Source organism: Kwoniella newhampshirensis, chromosome 12 (assembly GCF_039105145.1).
Source record: "Kwoniella newhampshirensis strain CBS 13917 chromosome 12, whole genome shotgun sequence".
In the NCBI taxonomy this organism is placed as follows: domain Eukaryota; kingdom Fungi; phylum Basidiomycota; class Tremellomycetes; order Tremellales; family Cryptococcaceae; genus Kwoniella; species Kwoniella newhampshirensis.
Window position 1 is genome coordinate 545127 of NC_089965.1, and position 18629 is coordinate 563755.

An 18629-nucleotide genomic window follows, 5' to 3' on the forward strand; every position below is an offset into this window, starting at 1 on the left:
AATGATCTGGTCTGGTTTTCAAGTCGGCGTGGCTGCTTCCGATGGCGAATGACTAGGTGTACAAGCTTTGAAATAGAGTCTACCTTTTTTAGGACATGTTCCAAGGGGTCCATGTACATGTACATAATCCTCGAGACAATCGGTGCCCTCTCGTATTTCTATTGGGTCTCCAATCATTGCGTCACGCACACCTCTCTCACTTTCTCACCCAACTTACTCCCTCTAAACCTCTTCAGTCCATCCAACAATTCCTTGTCCTCTTCTGCCAGCTCCTCCATCTCTTTTTCACCTTTATGTCGTTTCCCACTTCTCTCCTCGTTCTCTTCTTTCTCATGTCCAGTTGTCGCGGCAAGGGGGATATCTGGACTTGGTTCCGGTGCCAAGGCTGCCAATTTCCTCTTCATGAGACCTACGAAAGCCTGACCCGGTTTCTCCTCGCTCATCAATGCAAAGGGGAACATTTCACCTTCTCTCCCTTTCTTACCCGGTTCAAGACCTTCTCTCCTCTCTAACCCTCTTATCACGAATCGACCCGAGGAGTCGACGATCGGTTCACATTTCGGGAAAGTCATCCGAGTGAGGTTAATAAGTTCCAATGGGTTCAATAATCGATTCGGTTCTTTCTTCGATTGTTGTGGCGGTGGTGGTGAAGTGGATGATGATGGGTCTAGGTTACCTTCCGGTAGGAGTGAAAGTGTGGCAAGAGACTGATGTCCTTCTTCCATTTGTGTATCTTGATCGTGATCCTGACTAGGCTCACGCGTCGAAAGATGCTCATTGCCTTCGCCGGAAGTACCGCCCAGCCCCGCATCTTCGAATGCTTTCAATGACGCCGCTTGCTCGGCAGCTTCGTCCGTATCGATGCCGTTTGCAGGATGATTGTCCGGAGTAGAGAGGAGTGAGGAAAACCGAGCGGCATATGAAGTGTACAGGTCCGTTTGCGTGAGAGACGAAGGTGCTGAAGGGTCAGTTTGATGCTGGAACGAGCTCAACAGCCTGTTGCCAAGTGGAGCGATTCAGCACTGACACTCCAGTGTGGTGTAAGAACGGGGAACACTCACCAGCTACCAGCTCGTAACGGCTCGACTAAGCCCTCCACCCCTCTCTCCCACTCTTCTGCCTCAGGACCTCCTTCCACTTCTTTCTCCTTCTCCTTGAGACCCTTCAACACGTACTCTCCTTCATCTCTCGCCATCTCACAACCTGGAAACGTCGCACAAGCCAATTGTATCAGATCTTGTCCGCCCATGAGTGGAGTCTGAATAGCGTAGGGATCAAATCTGTTTCGGTACGAGTTATAGATTGATAGTTGGGACACGTGAGCATTAGGTGGTGCAGCACGATATGAGACTTGCAGCCTGTCAGAGGCAAGGGACGTCAGTAACGGATATCTCACTGATCGGCGGAGCAACATACCACCCTGACGCTCTTCCGGGCTCTTCCATCCCTTCGAGATCTTCCAGGCCTCTCAGCTTATTTCTCCTCTGCCTGAAATATTCCCTGATCTTGTTCCAAGGTCTGCCAGTCTTCTCCGCCAACTGCTCCAGCTCCTTCTTACCAGGATTCGGATTCCTCGCATATGCTTCTCGAAGCACAGAAATCTGTTCATTGGGAGTGAGCGGTGCGATGGTGTGAGGCTGCGTGTGAGTATGCAAGCGATTGGCCAGGGGCGAAGACGAGGAGGTTGCGGCAGTGGTAGAGTATGGCAGAGAGGATCGTGGACGAGGGAAGGTCGGTTGACGAGGATGATGTTGAGGTGTTGATCTTGGGAGATGCTGGTTCGACTCCGTCTGACCATGGGAGGATGTCGGTGGAGGCGGTAAGGCCTGATGTCGTTGCTCTGCCATGGCCTGAGCTTGAGCTTGGGCATCTGCGTTCGCCTGAACTTCGGCGGCGACAGCAGCTTCGATCGCTTGAGCGGCTACCTGATTAGCTAGCTCAGTCTGCATATCCGTATCCTCATGTCTATGGTGATGTTCGTGCGCTTCCGCATGATGATGATGATGTTGTTGGTGTTGTTGACCATCCTCTCGTACGTGATCGTGTCGGTGCTCGTGCTCAGAAGAGGTAGGCAGTGATTGTTCATGTTCGCTCAGAGTCGTTGGGATCCTCTCTGGAGAAGGGTATTCGTCTGCGATATTCGACTGTTTATTGCGACCGAGTGGGTGAGCGAGATGCATCGAGGCAGTATATGACGGTACAAGTCACACTCACTGCATCCTCTGGTCCTCTTGGGCTGGACATGTGTTCGTGCTTTGAATCCATCCATCCATCTATTGACGGTGGACGTGGATTGTGGAGGTTGAATGAGGAGCTATAGCTGAGAGGATGTGATGTTTTGGATTAAACCGAAAGAAATACGAGAGAATCACGAGGTTTTTGGGGGAAAGCAAGAAAGACGAACGATAGATTTGGTGCGTCAGATCGGTGATCAAATAAAATATTCTGGCCCCCTTTCTATTTATTTCCATTTTATCCCAGATATCGTGCCTGAAGTGTGTTTCGCCCCTCGCCGCTGCAACAACTTTGGAATTATTTCAGAATCATCAGGAGAGCGTGTTCTACTGTTGACTTCTATCATTGTCCCCATCCGTATCGATTTGCTAGCTCAACACACACACACAATGGCGACTCTTTTACCACCTCCCAAACGACAAAAGTCGGCCTACTCTCAATCGCTCAAGTCTCCCGCTGCCTCAGAACCGGCCAAGGTCATACCCTCTATCGTCGTCCAGTTCAAGTCTTCTGAAGATGGCGCCAACCTCGGTCCTGCCATCAATCTACCGGCTGACACGGGAAGAGATGCTCTGCAGATGCTCGTGAACAAGCTCAGAGGAGAGGTGTGTCTCGTGCTGGCGTCATCAGGCCGTTGTAGACGAAAGTGGAACAGCACTGACATGACCTGCACTTGTTCAGGCAGAAGACCCGTTACCATACTCTTTCCACCTCGTACCCAAGGAATCGACACCCTCGACTTCCACAGCTCCCCAATCTGCCAGAGTTCAGATCAACAACTCTATCCTATCCGATGCTCTCGAAATCAAAGCCAGCACCTTCTCGCCAGAAGACGTATTCGAGCTATGGTGTGAGCCTCAAGCCGTGTTCCGAGTGCGAAGTGTCGGACGATGTAGCGCGACTTTGAGTGGTGAGTCTCGCTTTTAGCTGTCACGCTCTGGTGTTTGCTCTTATGCTGATTGAGTATTTTACCAGGTCACTCTTCCCCCATCTTATGCTGCGCACACTCACCAACCGGTAAATACGCTGCAACGGGGTCTGGAGACGCTACTTGTCGAGTATGGGACATGGAGACAGAAACGCCAAAGGTGAGCTTTAGATCTGTCAAATGTAGAGAACGCGCTTCGAGGTGACGGCACTGATCTTCATTCGCAGTGGACGTTATCGGGACACAAAGGTTGGGTGCTTTGCGTAGAGTGGGACTCGAGGGAAAAGATCCTCGCAACAGGTGGTCATGACGGACAGGTAAGTCCGGGCCAAAATGGCTGTGTCGCAAAGGGTCAGGGCCTGACAGCCTGACAGGTTCGATTGTGGTCACCTTCTACTGGTCAACCGTACGGTGCTCCCTTACTTGGCCACACCAAATGGGTCACTTCGCTGGCTTTCGAACCGCTTCATCTGGTTTCTTCCAGCTCCCCTTCACCGAGATTGGCGACTGCTTCCAAAGATGGGACAGTGAGAATATGGAACACGTCTACGAGAAAGCTCGAGTTCGTCTTGACTGGTCATGCGGCGAGTGTGAACGTGGTGAGATGGGGAGGAGAGGGAGTGATATATACTGGAAGTAGTGACAGGACTGTGAAGGTCTGGAGTGCGGTCGATGTGAGTTCCAGCTTTCGCGGCTCGGCCGAAAAACGTCGAGGAGACAAGGTGATTCTGATGATGCCTGGCTACAGGGGAAACTCATTCGAACTCTGTCCGAACATGCCCATTGGGTCAACACCATGGCATTGAGTACAGACTTTGTCCTTCGTACTGGACCTTTCGACCACACCGGTAAGGTACCCAAGGACGACGAGGAGGGTAAGTCGCTTTCTCAGTCCTGCCGTTTCAAGTCCGATCGTATCCTCACTCTGTCCTGGCTCGTCGCTGAATGGCATTCTGACACATGATTCTCGGCGTAGCCAAAGCACTCGCCCTGGCTCGATACAAAGATGTGACGATTACCCACCCTGAGTGCCTCATCACCGGGTCCGACGACCACACCCTTTTCCTATGGCCTGATCAGGCTTCTGCCTCAATCTCGACCACTGCGACGCCGAAGAAACCCGTTGCGAGAATGACAGGACACCAGAAGCAGGTCAACCACGTCGCTTTCTCACCTGACGGACGGTGGATTGCCAGTGCTGGATTTGACAATGCCGTCAAGCTCTGGGAGGGAAGGACCGGAAAGTGAGTGGTACAAATCCGTCCGATTTGAGAACAATAGCTGATCTGATGTGTAATATGTGACAGATTCGTAGCGAGTCTCAGGGGTCATGTCGCAGCTGTTTACAGGGTTGCCTGGTCAGCGGACTCACGGATGCTTATCAGCGCGAGTAAGGATACGACTTTGAAGGTGAGCGCTTTGGACGAGATACGGTCATGCACACTGGCGATGGCGCGGTACTGATGTAAAATTGATCATCAGCTCTGGAATCTCAAAACTTACAAGATCCGACTTGATCTACCCGGTCACACGGACGAGGTGTACTGCGTCGACTTTGTGGCGGACAAAGTGGTCAGCGGCGGAAGGGATAGGACAGTCAAGATGTAAGTGAGGATTGATGAGGCAGGACTCGCGGGTGGCGCGAGAGTCACAGAGCTGACAGTGCAATGTGCTCAGCTGGCGTAACTAAGTCAATCGGTCGACACAGCTTGGGAGCTCAAAATATGTCTCGTCGTGTACATTGTTCACCTTGCATGTAACTCATCTGCATTGTCTGCGTTGAATCCTGGACGAAGACAGGGAGCGTGTAACTGAGACTCGATCGAATGGACTCCTTGAAGGGGTGATTTTGGCCTGGGGCGATCTTTTGTTTTTCGTTGGGTAGTGTTGGGTAGTCCGTGCGTCAATCGAGCGACTCAGCAGTAACACATGGATACTCTCGAGCTCGTTCTCGTCCGCGCACGTAGCGGTACGAGTATTGGTCAAAACTGACTGTTTGTGATCTGCTCACACAATCTATCTAACTGCCTTCTCATGTTCAGTAGCTGAGCCATACAGTACAAACAGCAATAAAAGACACCGAACTGAGATCTCCAAACTTGCACTCTGCACACACCGCCATTCGACCCCTCCCTCCCGCGCCCCCGCGCCCCATCCTCACATCATGGGTACTCGACCCATAAACCCTCTCGAGCCCTACCTGACTCTCTCGAATCTCACTCATCGTCTTGCAGGAAGTACCATCGACCTTGCCACATCTCTTGAACAGGGCGATGACGGCAGAGTGATTTGGGTGATCAAGGCTCTTGATCCTTGGGATGGTGAGGTTGGACCAAGGACCGCTTTCAAGATGGTATTGAATGAGGTGGGTGTACTCGAATTGAGCAGACTGTGTGGCGAACCCTGTCGCCCTTGCCCACGATGCTGGGCGGAGGCGGCTCTACCCGGTCGACCACGACGTCTGAGCCTCCGTGCAGCGTACTGTACTGAGCAGAGGATAGAGACCGTGATAGCAAGTCCACCAGCTTAGACAGATATCCCGTATACAGGACAACGATACCACCCCAGTCAACACCGAAGTCATACAAAGTAACGTCGGCTGGTTGACAGAGATCTGGGAGAGGGGGAAGGTCTTTCTCGACTATAATATGGACGAAGGGCAATTCCGAGTGAGTCAGATTGGCCAATAAGTCACTTCTTGCTTCAGCTTTCCGGAATACGTCACTGATCTGTGACGACACAGCTGCTTTTCGGGCTGAATAGCGATGACGAATATGTTGTCCGAGAGGCTGAAGAAGTGGGGAAAGGAGGTGTGTCCATTGTCAAAGAGGTCGGAGTAAGGGAGGATGGAGGCGTGAGCGATGAGATCAAGGTTGAACCGCAATGGAAGAAACGGGGAGATGGACAGGATCATCAGGGAGAAGCGAAACACGATTATGACGATGGGTTGGTCGTTGGGCCAGAGAACCAGGTGAGTGATCTATCCAATACGTGAAGTCTGAGGGAGAATCAGACCCAACAAAGCTGACCAGATCCACAAAGTCTGGAAAACATGGTGAGACGTATGCAGGACCTTCCGGAGACAGCCCTCTCTTGCTCCTCACTGCGGATGAAGTCATACAGCCACGTCGTGAGAGAGATATGATGCAAACTCCGAGTGACAAGATCCAGAATAAGGCTTGTACGTCGGGCAAGAGGCGACAGGACATGGAACTGGCTATCGAGGTCATTGAGGTGAGTGTGGCTTCTTCCCCGTGACGGGCAGGTCAATGTGATTCTGTTTGCTATGTGAAGCAGAAGATGCTGACGAGACTATTTCGTGCATCTAACTTGACTTGTTGAAATATCTAGAAAAGGATGAGACTTGGCGTTGACAGCTTTATAAAGAGGCTGAGGGAGTATGCTTGACGGGAGGCGATGGGTCCGGACGACGAAGACGTCAGCTTTGAATTAAAATCGACCAAGGTGGATCAGGGCATGATACAGTAATGTTTATTGAAACAAGTATGTCTGGCTCATGAGCAGCCACCGTCGTTGTTAGGAAGCTCGACTTATGTATGCACAAATCTCAGATGTGCAAGTCATCTCTGCGCCTCTTGGCACGAGCCCGGTGGGTCCGCCATCGACGGGCCTCTCCGAGTCGTCAATGTGGTATAATTCACAGTATCATGCCACACGCGGATTTCTTCTCGGATCGACGTCTTCTTCATAATCCTTCTCAGGGGGGGAATGCGGTGAGCCACGAGGACACGGCGAGTCGTCCCCGTGTAGGTCAGAAGCAGATGTCGAATCAAAGGACCTCCTTTCGATCTGGTTCACGACTCCGTCGCAATCCGAATCCGGAGAAAACCCAGCTGTGGAAGTAGGATTGGTGCCGAGTGTACAGTATTGTGCTTCCTGGAAGAACTCGTATCGCAAACATGTATATATACAGTACAGATGGCGCAAGCATCCAAGCCCTCCCCCCATCTCTTCATCCTCTCCTCCCACACCCTTCGTCCGTTTCTATCCAGAGGCATCAATCTGAAAGAACCACCCCCACAAGATTGACGAGACGCCGCTTCTATCCTCACGTCAGCTCATCATACTCGACTGAACCAAAGTATCATCCCGCCAGGTCTCCCAGCCCATCTCGTCAGCAAATCAGCTACACCATCCTCCGACCTTGACCGAACTTGATTCCCTTCTCGACACCAACACTTTGTCCTCGTTCTTTTTACGAGCTCTAGCTCAGCTCTACAACTCATAGAATGTCAGAAATCCCCCAGAAAATGCCACGATCCGGACCAACTCGTTCTACCACGGACGTCAATCGAACCAAACCCTACATCCGACCTGCCAAACCTCAAAAGAAGGCCAACAACCAGCCTCATTCCGACAAAGACGTCGGAGTTGAGTCTGGCTTCTCGCCTTCAGCCTCCGAGTCCTCGTCCTCGGACGAAGACGACGGATCGGTCTTCGCTCCTGATAACCCCATTGACGAGACTACTTCGTTGGCTCACACGAATGATCTGAAGCGCAGCATGATGGACGGGTATGAAGAGGATCTCAAGCCCACTATTGAGTTCTCTGAAGACGAGAAGGACATCAAACCTGCTCTCAAGAACGGCCAGAGATCGGCCTCGCCCAAGAAGACGCCAACCAAACACATCAAGACCGAGTCCGCTTCGAGTCCCACCCCATCGCCAAAGAAGAATGGGCCGAAAGGAGCAAAGGCCGCTCCGAGAACATGGACTGCGGAAGAAGATTGGAGCTTGTTCAAGGAATTGCATCCGAAGGTTGATAAGCCGAATTGGGGCGGTGTGGCAGGGATCATAGGGAATGGGAGAGATGCCAAAGTGAGTGACGATCTTCATTCTGACGGTATGTAGCTAGCACTGTGGCACCATGTGGCAGATTGATACGGAGAAGACGAGGGGTCCTCGTCGGCGTGTTATCTCGCAAGCGGGCAGTAGGAGCGAAAATGAAGAGGAGAAGGAGAAGGAGGAGGAAGATGTTACTGTCGTCACTGTTCCATGCGCTGACACTATCATCATAGTCATGCCAAAACCGATATGCGGTGATGTCCAAAAGGCTTGAAGGAGCGATCAAGGGGATCGGAGGTAGCTCGTGAGGAAGGTCATGACGGAACATCTGGAGAAGGGCTATGAGGATGCCTAGCGCATAGCGAACTCTTGGAGAGACGAGAGGGTTGGGATGATACCCTACATCATAACGACGTACAGTATTCCGAAGAAGACCCACAGTGAACAACGATCGGTCTGGCAAAGGTTTCTTACACATTATGCGAATTGTGAGACATAATGCCATGCCATTCTAGACCATATAATGCAGGAACGAACCATCTGATCAGATCGATCCGGGAAGGAAAGGGATCAGAAGTGAACACGCTGTCAACTATCAGTCCGAAGAAGCATCATGCATGATCATCAAATTCCATCCCTCGTTAATTATCATCCCGCCGATCAAGGACCAGCCTCGATCGTACAGCATCCTACACTGTATCAATCTCGAACACTCTCACCCACCGACACGTTCCTACACCTTGACACGTTTCATCACCTCTCTCGCTCTCTTCCATGCCCCTCCTAAGCTCCGCGTTCTTCTAGGCGAGAGTGACCCCGGGAACTCTGCCAAGAAGGCTTCAAAGGTGAGGATCACGCCTTCTTCCCCCCTTTGCATCTTCTCTTGCTTTTCCGGGGTTGTCCCAGACGTCGATATCCTTCTATCGGTCGATATATATGGCATGGTAGCTGAATGGGTGTTGTGGTCCGAGTAGAGGTCGCGACAGGATGAGATGGGACTGATACACATCTGACGATGGTCGCTTTGACCATAGATATCACCGCAACCCCAAACGAAATCCCTAAAACCTGCCACAGGTCCATGGTGTCCTTCCGCTCCGTCCTCATCCTCGTCCGCCTCTTCTTTGAGAAACGCTTTCAGTGAGATAGATTGTGTTTCCCCTGGTGCTCCATCTTCTTCGGCGAGTAAGACTGACAGATTCGAAATGGGTGAACAGGTCGTCGAGCCATCAGATTCTCTTTCCAGCTCGAAGTCGAAGTTGGGCAGAATGAGGTCAGGTACGGCGTCGACTTCCAGCCACCATGCGAACGTGTCACCGGACCATTGACGGGTGGGCGAAGGTCGTTGAGGAGGTTCTGAAGGGGTATCGATAGGAGGACTGTAGACGGAGGATGTGTGAGGCGCTTCTTGGAGAAACGTGAAGAGATCGATGGCGATTTCTTGGGTGGTGAGAGTCGGTCGGATCATCGATCCTGAGTTGTTTGATGCACTGGTGAGCTTATCGGTGTTGGGAAGCAGGGGGTGGTTGAGGGAGATAGAGGATGATCTGGGTTGATGTTTCGTGGTCTTGCGTAGCAATAGGCAATCATGGATCGTAGTGGTATCGAGGGTGAGGCAAAGGGGGGGCGCGAGTTGAGTCGTGGCCACTGACCAGGGCGGACATGCCGGAGGTGATGGATCCGAAGTCGGGACACAAGTCGACATCCCACCTCGATCGACGAACGGATGGTCCACATCGCTCGGAAGCAATATGTTGTCGTTGGCTGAACGCACGGTGACATTCACTTCCATCATCGGGATGAAGCACCCTGTAATATACTGGTGGACCGGTCTGGTGTCCTCGAGGAACCGGCGAGAATCTGTACACAGAGTACGCGACGGTGCAGGCGTTGGGGAATGCTTTCGGGGCAACGATCGTCGAACTGCCGGTCACGGTTCTATCGGTGATTGTGAATCGTGAGACTTATATACCGAGAGGAGTGGAACTGCTGTAATCGATTCCCCCGGTAGATATATATCCCTTCCAATTGTGACCGACAAGACCTTTCTTACATGTTGTATCTTGGAGTCAGTCTCGGGTCATGCTCGAGACGATCTCAGGCCCCGCAGCTCAGGTCTCGGTCGTCACCAGACGTCCAGAATGACATCTGCATGTAATGCACTCGTTGAGAAAGAGGCAAGTCACGGTCGAGACATTCGATGAAAACGAGGCATGGCCGTCCCCGCGTCTCGTCTCCCCTGATCCTCTAATTGTCATAGACGTCAGGATCTACGGGAGCTAATTGACAGGATGATCATGCAAGGCATGTAAGACAAGCGATACAAAGATGTGAGACGACAGAGGTGGCTTTCCCCGCGGATGTACTGTCAGAGACGGGGCCCTGAGTCAGGTGTCTTGTCGAGACACACCTTCATCGCCCTTTCTGCTGGTGGTGACTTACTCGGGGGCTGCTCGAGCTTTCCCGACTGCCACGCAAAGACTGAATGGTGTGTGCCTACTCTGTCGGATCAAGTTGTCCTACCCTCTCTGCTCAATCCAGATGTGCTATCTTCCAACTAATAACTTAACTTATGCTGTTGCAACAACCCGAGGTAAGTCATGTCATGGTTGGGTCAAGTGCCGATTGCACCATTCTTCGAGGTGTCCATCAACTCGCGTCGTTCCACGCTGTAAAGGTTCGTGGCAGTACACGCCGCAGAATGTCGCACGTAGATGCATACACATATCCAAGTGAGATCCGAGACGAGTCTGGATCCAGGAAGGGAGCGATAAGCAGACGCAAGTTTGAAACCATGGTGGGGTAACTGTGGTGGAGCGACAACGATGCGAGACAAAGAGCCAATTAGCCTATTCAGAATAACCCGTGCAACGCCCTCAAAAGAATAACCGACCAGCTGATGTTTCGTGGGAGGACACAGAGTGAGGAACGATGGGACCATGGGTCGATGATGATGCATGCACGCTCATCTGTGACTCGGTGCACAAAGGAAACGCCACACAAAACAGGTGATACAAGGTTCATTCAAATGATCAAATGTTCAAATCAATTATCGGAGCAAAGCTTTCAGCGCTGGCTCAGGGGTGATGAGATGAATCAACAATGCGCGCGACTTTCTTTTCTCTTTTCTTGGTTGATTACGTTATCACGTGTGTCACAACAACAACCACCACCTTAGCGCCAAACAAAGAGATCCCATTTTCCTGGAATTTAGCATGTTGACTCTTTCGGTATCATCCGTTCCGTTGCTCGAATCAACCCAATCATTCAAAGAGACTTCTTCAAGACATAGGAAGCAAGATCAGGTCATTCTCGAGATCGCTCAGCTCAGACACCATACGTGCATCTCTGGACAACATCGACACGATTCCGCCAGCCTCCACTCGTTCTGATCGACAGCGAGGCATCATCGACTTCACCAGGGCCAACCGGTCAACATGTCAACATCATATTTCCATCAGCCCAGCCCGCTCGCGCTCGCGACCGGGCTTGAGGTCCATCCTCTGACGACCTCTGCTTCGACCTACCATTCCAGGTTTCAGCATCAAGCCCAGTCTTCCTATCAATCGCCTCAACCACGACCACGACCACACCAACCACAACGACAAGAATCGTCGTACTTCCCCGGACCAAGCTTAGCATCTCCCTCTTCGCAGTATGGCGCTTACGCATCATCGACACCCGTCTCCTCCCCACCTGGTCCGACAAACATCGACGACATCATCTATCGGTACTCGGCAGAATTTGATCGAGCACCCGCACCCGGGACGCCGACCGTTGGGATATACGCTCAGGACGGACTCTGGGACGAGGAGGAAGAGGACAGAGCCAGTGGAACGTCAGACGCCCACACAGCCCGTCCTTCATCAGCATCCACCTCCGCCTCGAGGAAAGCATCCATAGCGACCGTTCCCTCGGTCAAAGGACGAAGTAGGGCAGGAACGATGAGCGCTGCAACTGCCGCCGCTGCCGTAGTGGTAGGATTGGGGATAGAAGACAAAGGCAAAGCCGGTTGGGGATGGAATAAGAAGGCTTCGGTCGCGTCTGTCGATGTCGGTCCTAGCACGCCGATCGACGACAGATCAGGCAAGGGGTTAAGGAAGCAAAAGAGTAAAGGTTTCCTGAAGGGGAAAGGGCGGAGAGGAGAACTCAGCGTGACAGTCCCTGCTGAGGCAGAGGAACCGGTATGCCAGATCCGTCAATCATTTTCCGTGAGACGAACGCTGATCACATGTCAACATGCAGTTCGAAACACCACCCCCTCTACCTCCGACTCCTGCTTCATTCCTCACGGAATCTTCCCCCGCTTCTTTTACATCACCGTTCTTCTCTCCAGTCACTTACCCTTCACCTGCCTTTGACTTCACACCACTTTCGACGCCGTCTCAAAACTTCGCTAGTGTCGGAGCAAGCACGAGCTCGGGTCCTCAGTCCAATGTAATAGTGAGCACCAAGTCGAACAAATCGACATCGTCATGGAAACGAGGGGTTCAGAAGATCTTCAAATCGAAATCGCATGCGGCGTTACGCGAAGCGGCTGCCTCCTCGCACAAGGAGAACACACCTCTACCACCCTTACCATCACAGAACCTACCCGGACCCTCGCATCACCCTCTTGGAAAACCGTTCTCCTCATCCACACCGCCTCTCGGTACCTCAAGACGGGCGAACGGTACACTCTCGGGCCTCCCTTCGCCGCCCCCATCAGCGGCGTCAGAATCCTTTGTCCTCCCGGGTCACACGCAATCCAATCTCCCCTTAGACCCGTTTGCGTCTAGTCTGGACTTGAAATCGAAAAATCCTGTTCCCTCAACTTCGACTTCGCCGGCGCCCTTGCGTCCATCGCTAAAAAGTAACTCACCAAGCTTGAGAGATCTCAAGAACTTCCTGCAGCCAGCTCACAAGCCAAAGCTCTCAAAGGCCAGAAGTCTGGCTAATCTACAAGTTCCGTCTTCGTTCAACGGGCCTAAAAGCGCTCCCCTCGAGCAGACTGGTGTGTTTCCCCAAGCACCGACCAAAGGCTCAAGGTTAGCCAATAGGATGAGCTCGATCATAGGACTAAACGCCATTGTACCCGAGGCGGTGCACACTGCTCTCGAGCACCCGCCTGCTCATGGAACTTTCAACCCACCCATGGACAGTCCACCCCTCCTTCCGCCTCATCCGCCCTACTTCGCCGCTGCTAAACGTTCGTCATCCGTTCCTTCAATCACCACTGATACCTCTCGTGAGGACGATGCGTCCACCACTCCCACTCCACCCGATGCCCCGCTCCCGCCTGTTCCTGACTCGGCCTCATCTTCCAATCTTGCTGCTCCGATAACGCGCAGCGGGTCCGGTGCGGTTCTACTGCCGCGTTCTCGATCGACAAGCATGAGCTTCAAATCACCTCCCACCAGCTCATCCTTCTTCGATCTGTACGAGCAACTAGGAATATGGCCGACCGGTGACAAGGAGAAAGAAACAGAGGGTGGGAAGGAGGAGGAACAGGAGCAGGGGCAGAAAGAGGACAAGGAGAACATTCCTCTGTTAGCGAAGCCCATTCTTGATGAGCAAGCAATCGGAATTGAAACTCCTCAAGCCGGAAGCCTGCTGCCTCCGTCAATATCGATGAACTCTTCCGCAAGCTGGGATGTCGCGCTTCACGATTTCCCGGACGCTCCGGTCAGTAGCGCCTTGGACTTCGGGCTGCCGTATGTAGGAGACGAAGAAGGCGTCCAGCCTACAACTGAAGTGGATCCAGTGGTTGACACGTCCGACGAGTTGAGCATTGTCGCTGTTGCTGCTTCTTCCCGAAGCAGTGCTCAACACACAGCACTTAATGCCTCAACATCGACAAGCCAAACAAACAACGACAATCGGGCTTCAACTTCTACTCAGCCTGCCTCGATCTCAATGTCATATTTGAACTCTTTCAGCTCATCGACAGATCGTCGCCGATCTGGATCAGAAAGTGGCGGTTCTTCCAGGGATGAGAATCCACTTCGAAGGAAGGACACTCCTGGTGAACAAGAGGAGTTGACTGATGAGGAGAATCAGTCCACAGACGAGGAGGATGACTTACCATTGTCGAAACTTCATCCTGAAGCCGCAGCAGCTCAAGCTCAAAAGCGAAAGGCTCGACAGGCAAGGCGCACGCGAAAAGAGGCTGAACTGTCAAGTATGAAGATGAAAGAGAGACAACTCCAGCTGCAGAGGAGAGACACGGTGAAGACGGAAGGGAGGAACCCCGGAGGGGAGTACAAATGGAACGGAGAAGGCGGTGTGCCCGCCGATGTGTTGAGTAGGAAACTGGAGAATGTCGCTTTCGTGAGAGCTCAGCGCGACGCGGCCATTCAAGCTGGACCGATCAGTCCTAGAACTGCTTCGGAATCCCTTCAACACCAGCAACAGCAGAGTTTGACCACTCAACGTTCGATGAGGGAGCATAGATCCGGCACTGCGCAGGATCAAGGATTGGGTAGTCATGTATGGGACCAGGCGAAGACCTTTGCGGTTCAACCTCTAGCAACATCTTCGACAAGAAGAAAGCATGACCCCCCGCCGCTACCTTCTGTCCAGACCAAGAGTCTACAGCACGGGCCACTTTCCCCCACCGATATGACTTTTGGCCGTTTACCTTCTGCTGGGAATCGAATAGATCCAGCTTTCTCTGCGGCGATGCACGGTCACACTGCTCCTCTGCAGCTACATGGTCACGGAGAAAGATCCAGGCAGACATCCGCGAACACGACGGTCTCAACCATTCCTGGGACAACCAGACCACCCCATCCAACTCGAGCTCCATCGAGACAAGACGATCGCTCAGTGAATGTTACTAGGAGCAATACCGCCGGCACTCACCACTCAACAGCTCCGGCCAGTCACCAGAGAGGTAGAGCTATGTCAAATGCAGCACCACCAGCATCGCAATCAAATGAAAGTGCAGCTCTTCACTCTCGGGCGATCACAGAGCCCCTCCCCGTACCTCCTCCGAAACCGGCAGCGCTGATTCATGCGCCCGCATTCGTATCAGCTCTGGACGGAAAGAAAATCATCCTGGATTTACAGCCGTCAACAACGGCAAGGGACATACTGGTCCAGACGTATCATAAAGGAGACTTGGTGGATGCTAGCGTTGGAATGAGCTGGGTCCTCTGTGAGATCTTTGCGGAACTTGGCTGTGGTGAGTCGTCTGCGTCATGAGTGGTGACTTCGAAGTAGAAAGTGACTAATGCTTTTGCTTCCGTTCAGAACGACAAGTAAGGGAGTACGAACAACTCGCTCCCATCGTTAAAGGATGGGATCATACGGCCAAATTCAACTGTTTCATCTTCAAGCAGACCAACCGAGGTGTTCCGACCTGGGCCAGGGTGAGCGTCGGTCGACTACCGTGGCCCCACAAGAATGCTAACAGTCTTACCTGAATCTTTTAGGCCGTGCCATCCACTCCACCAATGCTTGGTTCGTGGGTGCAGTACGAGACGAAGAAGGGGAAATGGTCGAAGAGATGGTTAGAAACTCGGGGAGGGCAGGTATTCCTGGCAAAGAACGAGAAGGTGAGTTGCTATTCGAAATGTCAGCATCACCCAAAAGAGCGTCGCTGACGCATACACAGAACAAGGATGAGATTCAGATAAATACCCTTTTCTTCGAAGTGTTCGAGATGAAGAGAGTCTACGACGCGCCAAAACCATATGTTTTCATAATGAAGCGGGGTGGGTGGTTAACGTGTTTCGAAAAGCCAACATGCTGATTTTGTCATCGTAGCGGAAGCAGCTGCATCATTTGAGAATCCACAGGACTACATGCATGTCTTCTCGTGCGAAGAGGGATCGGCTTGGAAGTTGATGTCGGCCATATACGATGCCAAGGTGGGTCGAAGACGTTCGCCAACATCCCCAAACGTCGCAAACACTGATCCTTCTGCTACCACTATACAGAGCTACACCCTCTCGACGATTCATCCTAATCTCATTGCGAGTCACCTTCCACCACCTCCACCGACACCCAGTTCGGCTCCTCTGTCATCGATGAATGGACGGAGACCGACTTTTGCGTCGACAGGAGGGATCCCACCTGCCCCGCTTGTCAATCTGAAGAGGGAGGAAGGGGAGAGATCACCTTTCACAGGCAAAGGGCTGTTGAAGATCTAGAGGGGCGAGAGGGGCGGTAGGGGCGAAGTGAGGGCGAGGCTGTGGTGTACACTCAGCGGGACGTGTGCCACAACAACGAAGACTGTACCGCGCCATTATCAAGCTTCTTCGGAGGGAAGGAGGAAGTTGTCTTACAATTCGATTTTTGGTCTTTCCTTATTACCATTTTGATTTTACTTGATAGAACGACATCGGGCATACACACGCACGGATGGTTTGACGGAACGGGCACCTTCTGTCAAAGGTGTAATGGGTACTAGTATGTATAATGACGAACATGTACCGATCATTTGCCACATCTCGACGGTTCGTTAACGTTTAGTTGTTGATGGACACATACAGAACATCTTGCATTGTCCCGTCCTATCCCGAGCTATCATTCCGTATCGAAATAACTTTAACCCTACATGCTCATTCTCTCGCGCGTCTCAGCATCCTATACAACCGATTCCCTGCCCTCATCTTCTGTCACGTCATCACAACCTCACCCCCATCGACTTGAACCCTTCATCAAGCCACAATCCCATACCCGCCCGCCGTGTTCTCCGCCACGGTCGTCGACGTTGGTATATCCTTGAATCGATTCATGCTTTCTCTCAATTTACTATCGAACAGTTCTCCGGACGTGATGGCTCTGACGGACGTATCGATCTTGCCGCCGGGCAAAATTGGTTGGAATGCCTGTAAAGTGAAGTGGGGCTGGGTCAGCTTGTCTGGAAGAGAGGGGGTCGATCGCTTCCTCTTGTGAATGAGCGAGGAAGTAGAACATATAAAAAGGATTTTGGGATTGATGAAAATGGGAGTATATCCGGTGATGATCTCAAGCGACGTGTCGAACCCCGCAGAAGAGACCCGTCTTCTTCTCTCTAGATCGAGGACGTCGCACGCCGGGCAATATCACAAACGAGTCTCTATCCGCACAGCCGTACTCACCACGTCATCATCCGGCTGAACGAAGAAAGCCAAAGTATATCGATCCGCCAAACCCTCCTGCGCCGCCTTGATCTCCTCTTCTGACGGAGAGGGGAAGATGACCCGATGCAACGTCGCGCGATACATCCCGCTTGACCACAGTTCCATACCCAGTCCGACGTTGACGAGGAACCCACCCCGAGGAGGGATAGGTGCAGGGTACCACGCGAAGGTATCTTTGGCGTCGGTGGATGCGAACGAGGGATCGATAGCGGACCTAGGGAGGTTGACTTGGAGTCCTGGTTGACCGCCGGTCGACTGTTGGAAGAGGAGGGTCATGGTTCCCCAGTCTTTGTGCTCTGTGTGGGTCGATTTGACGAAACATTTACAGAGCACCGAAGAGATATATGGAAGAGATGCGAGATGCGAACGATATCATCATATGGACAAAAATGAAGAGGACAGACGATGAGGGTGGACACACGAGTCAGTAGCAGTACTTGTCTCTCACCTCGGACAGAAGTTCGATGCCACTCACCCCCAGCGCGAATGTCCATCTCGCTCAGTCTCTTCTGCTCCTCAGGCTCGAGTGCTGGGTAGTGGATGAGCGACATGGCCGTGTTCAGGCCGAACGAGTGAGATTGTCGGAAGTGTTCTCGAGGCAGCTGATCGTGTAGCGGTACTCGTTAGCCGCCCATCTCTTGTCAAACCAGGAATAATATAAGTGAAATCAACACGGGAAGGAAGGATAAGAAGTGGAGCCTGATACGATCCGCCACGAGGTCGCTGAAAACTCGTACCCACCTCCAAGGCTAGAGCGAAAAGCTCCATAAGTCTCTCTGACACGTCGTGACAATCCTGATAGAACCTTTTGATAGTTTCATGTGCCACCTCGTCCTCCTTGAACGGGGGCGGCACTTCCTGTTTGGTCTTGGCACAATATTTCCCGTACGAGAATGTTCTGCAAACAACAAGCATCGAGATCAGCTCTTTCTCAGACAGCCTGACAACTGATCGAAGAGGATGCCCACTCTTTGTGATCCCTCTTTCCTTCGCCGAGAGCCTGGGAGAGAAGCTTGGTGTATCCGGAACCGGATTTACCAGCTAGGTAAACCTCTTTCTCTTTCATCGGCAGGTCGAAGAACGTCTTGGACTGTAATCCCACCATCCAGAATGGGAAGCATTGCATGTCAGGACATGTTCTACAGAACTGAGATGATCGCTTCCACGCACATGGTCAAACATCGCCTCCACGTCTTCTGCGTGTGGACCAGCGTTGACGACCGCGAAGAATCCGACGGATCCGAGTGCATGTTTGATAAGTTCTGCTTGACGTTGCGGCGAGTCTGAAGCGAGGTCTATCGTGGGGATCACGGATGGTAGGGACATGGCGACGGATGACAGTCAACTGTATGGGTGAGCATGGAGGGTCCACTGTGGCCAGCAAGATGGAAAGAGCGAGGTCAACCTAGTCATTGGAAGGTGGAAGTCTGCGGTATAGATAAGCACTGTTTCTTGGCTTGGTGGCTGTTGACGCGATATCGGCGGAGAAACAGCAGTCACTACCCGATATAAAATAATAATGAAGCAGAGCGGACATCGCCGCCACAGGAA

The 18629-nt window shown here is 52.2% G+C and overlaps 7 protein-coding genes across 7 annotated transcripts; 4 read left to right on the forward strand and 3 right to left on the reverse strand.

The window, feature by feature from the left end:
• Positions 1-173: 173 nt before the first annotated feature.
• Positions 174-2265, reverse strand: IAR55_005783 (uncharacterized protein; the record flags this gene model as incomplete). The annotated part of the gene is made up of 4 exons (XM_066948873.1): positions 174-996; positions 1062-1358; positions 1417-2144; positions 2215-2265. The coding sequence occupies 4 exons, from the start codon at positions 2263-2265 to the stop codon at positions 174-176; spliced, it is 1899 nt and encodes a 632-aa protein (XP_066800646.1).
• Positions 2266-2624: 359 nt separating this feature from the next.
• Positions 2625-4771, forward strand: IAR55_005784 (uncharacterized protein; the record flags this gene model as incomplete). The annotated part of the gene is made up of 9 exons (XM_066948874.1): positions 2625-2840; positions 2917-3145; positions 3211-3323; positions 3391-3480; positions 3538-3837; positions 3912-4038; positions 4140-4407; positions 4471-4573; positions 4646-4771. 9 exons carry the CDS (start codon positions 2625-2627, stop codon positions 4769-4771), a joined length of 1572 nt encoding a protein of 523 aa, XP_066800647.1.
• A 556-nt stretch (positions 4772-5327) lies between these two features.
• Positions 5328-6421, forward strand: IAR55_005785 (uncharacterized protein; the record flags this gene model as incomplete). The annotated part of the gene is made up of 4 exons (XM_066948875.1): positions 5328-5528; positions 5713-5832; positions 5907-6134; positions 6206-6421. The coding sequence occupies 4 exons, from the start codon at positions 5328-5330 to the stop codon at positions 6419-6421; spliced, it is 765 nt and encodes a 254-aa protein (XP_066800648.1).
• Positions 6422-7413: 992 nt separating this feature from the next.
• Positions 7414-8276, forward strand: IAR55_005786 (uncharacterized protein; the record flags this gene model as incomplete). The annotated part of the gene is made up of 2 exons (XM_066948876.1): positions 7414-8001; positions 8202-8276. The coding sequence occupies 2 exons, from the start codon at positions 7414-7416 to the stop codon at positions 8274-8276; spliced, it is 663 nt and encodes a 220-aa protein (XP_066800649.1).
• A 425-nt stretch (positions 8277-8701) lies between these two features.
• Positions 8702-9436, reverse strand: IAR55_005787 (uncharacterized protein; the record flags this gene model as incomplete). Its single annotated transcript, XM_066948877.1, has 1 exon — positions 8702-9436. One exon carries the CDS (start codon positions 9434-9436, stop codon positions 8702-8704), a length of 735 nt encoding a protein of 244 aa, XP_066800650.1.
• A 1969-nt stretch (positions 9437-11405) lies between these two features.
• IAR55_005788 (uncharacterized protein) lies at positions 11406-16103 on the forward strand (the record flags this gene model as incomplete). The annotated part of the gene is made up of 7 exons (XM_066948878.1): positions 11406-12152; positions 12214-15133; positions 15202-15320; positions 15384-15506; positions 15566-15665; positions 15718-15821; positions 15891-16103. 7 exons carry the CDS (start codon positions 11406-11408, stop codon positions 16101-16103), a joined length of 4326 nt encoding a protein of 1441 aa, XP_066800651.1.
• A 510-nt stretch (positions 16104-16613) lies between these two features.
• On the reverse strand, positions 16614-18404 carry IAR55_005789 (uncharacterized protein; the record flags this gene model as incomplete). The annotated part of the gene is made up of 6 exons (XM_066948879.1): positions 16614-16784; positions 17037-17374; positions 17554-17680; positions 17820-17976; positions 18047-18168; positions 18249-18404. 6 exons carry the CDS (start codon positions 18402-18404, stop codon positions 16614-16616), a joined length of 1071 nt encoding a protein of 356 aa, XP_066800652.1.
• Positions 18405-18629: the final 225 nt, after the last annotated feature.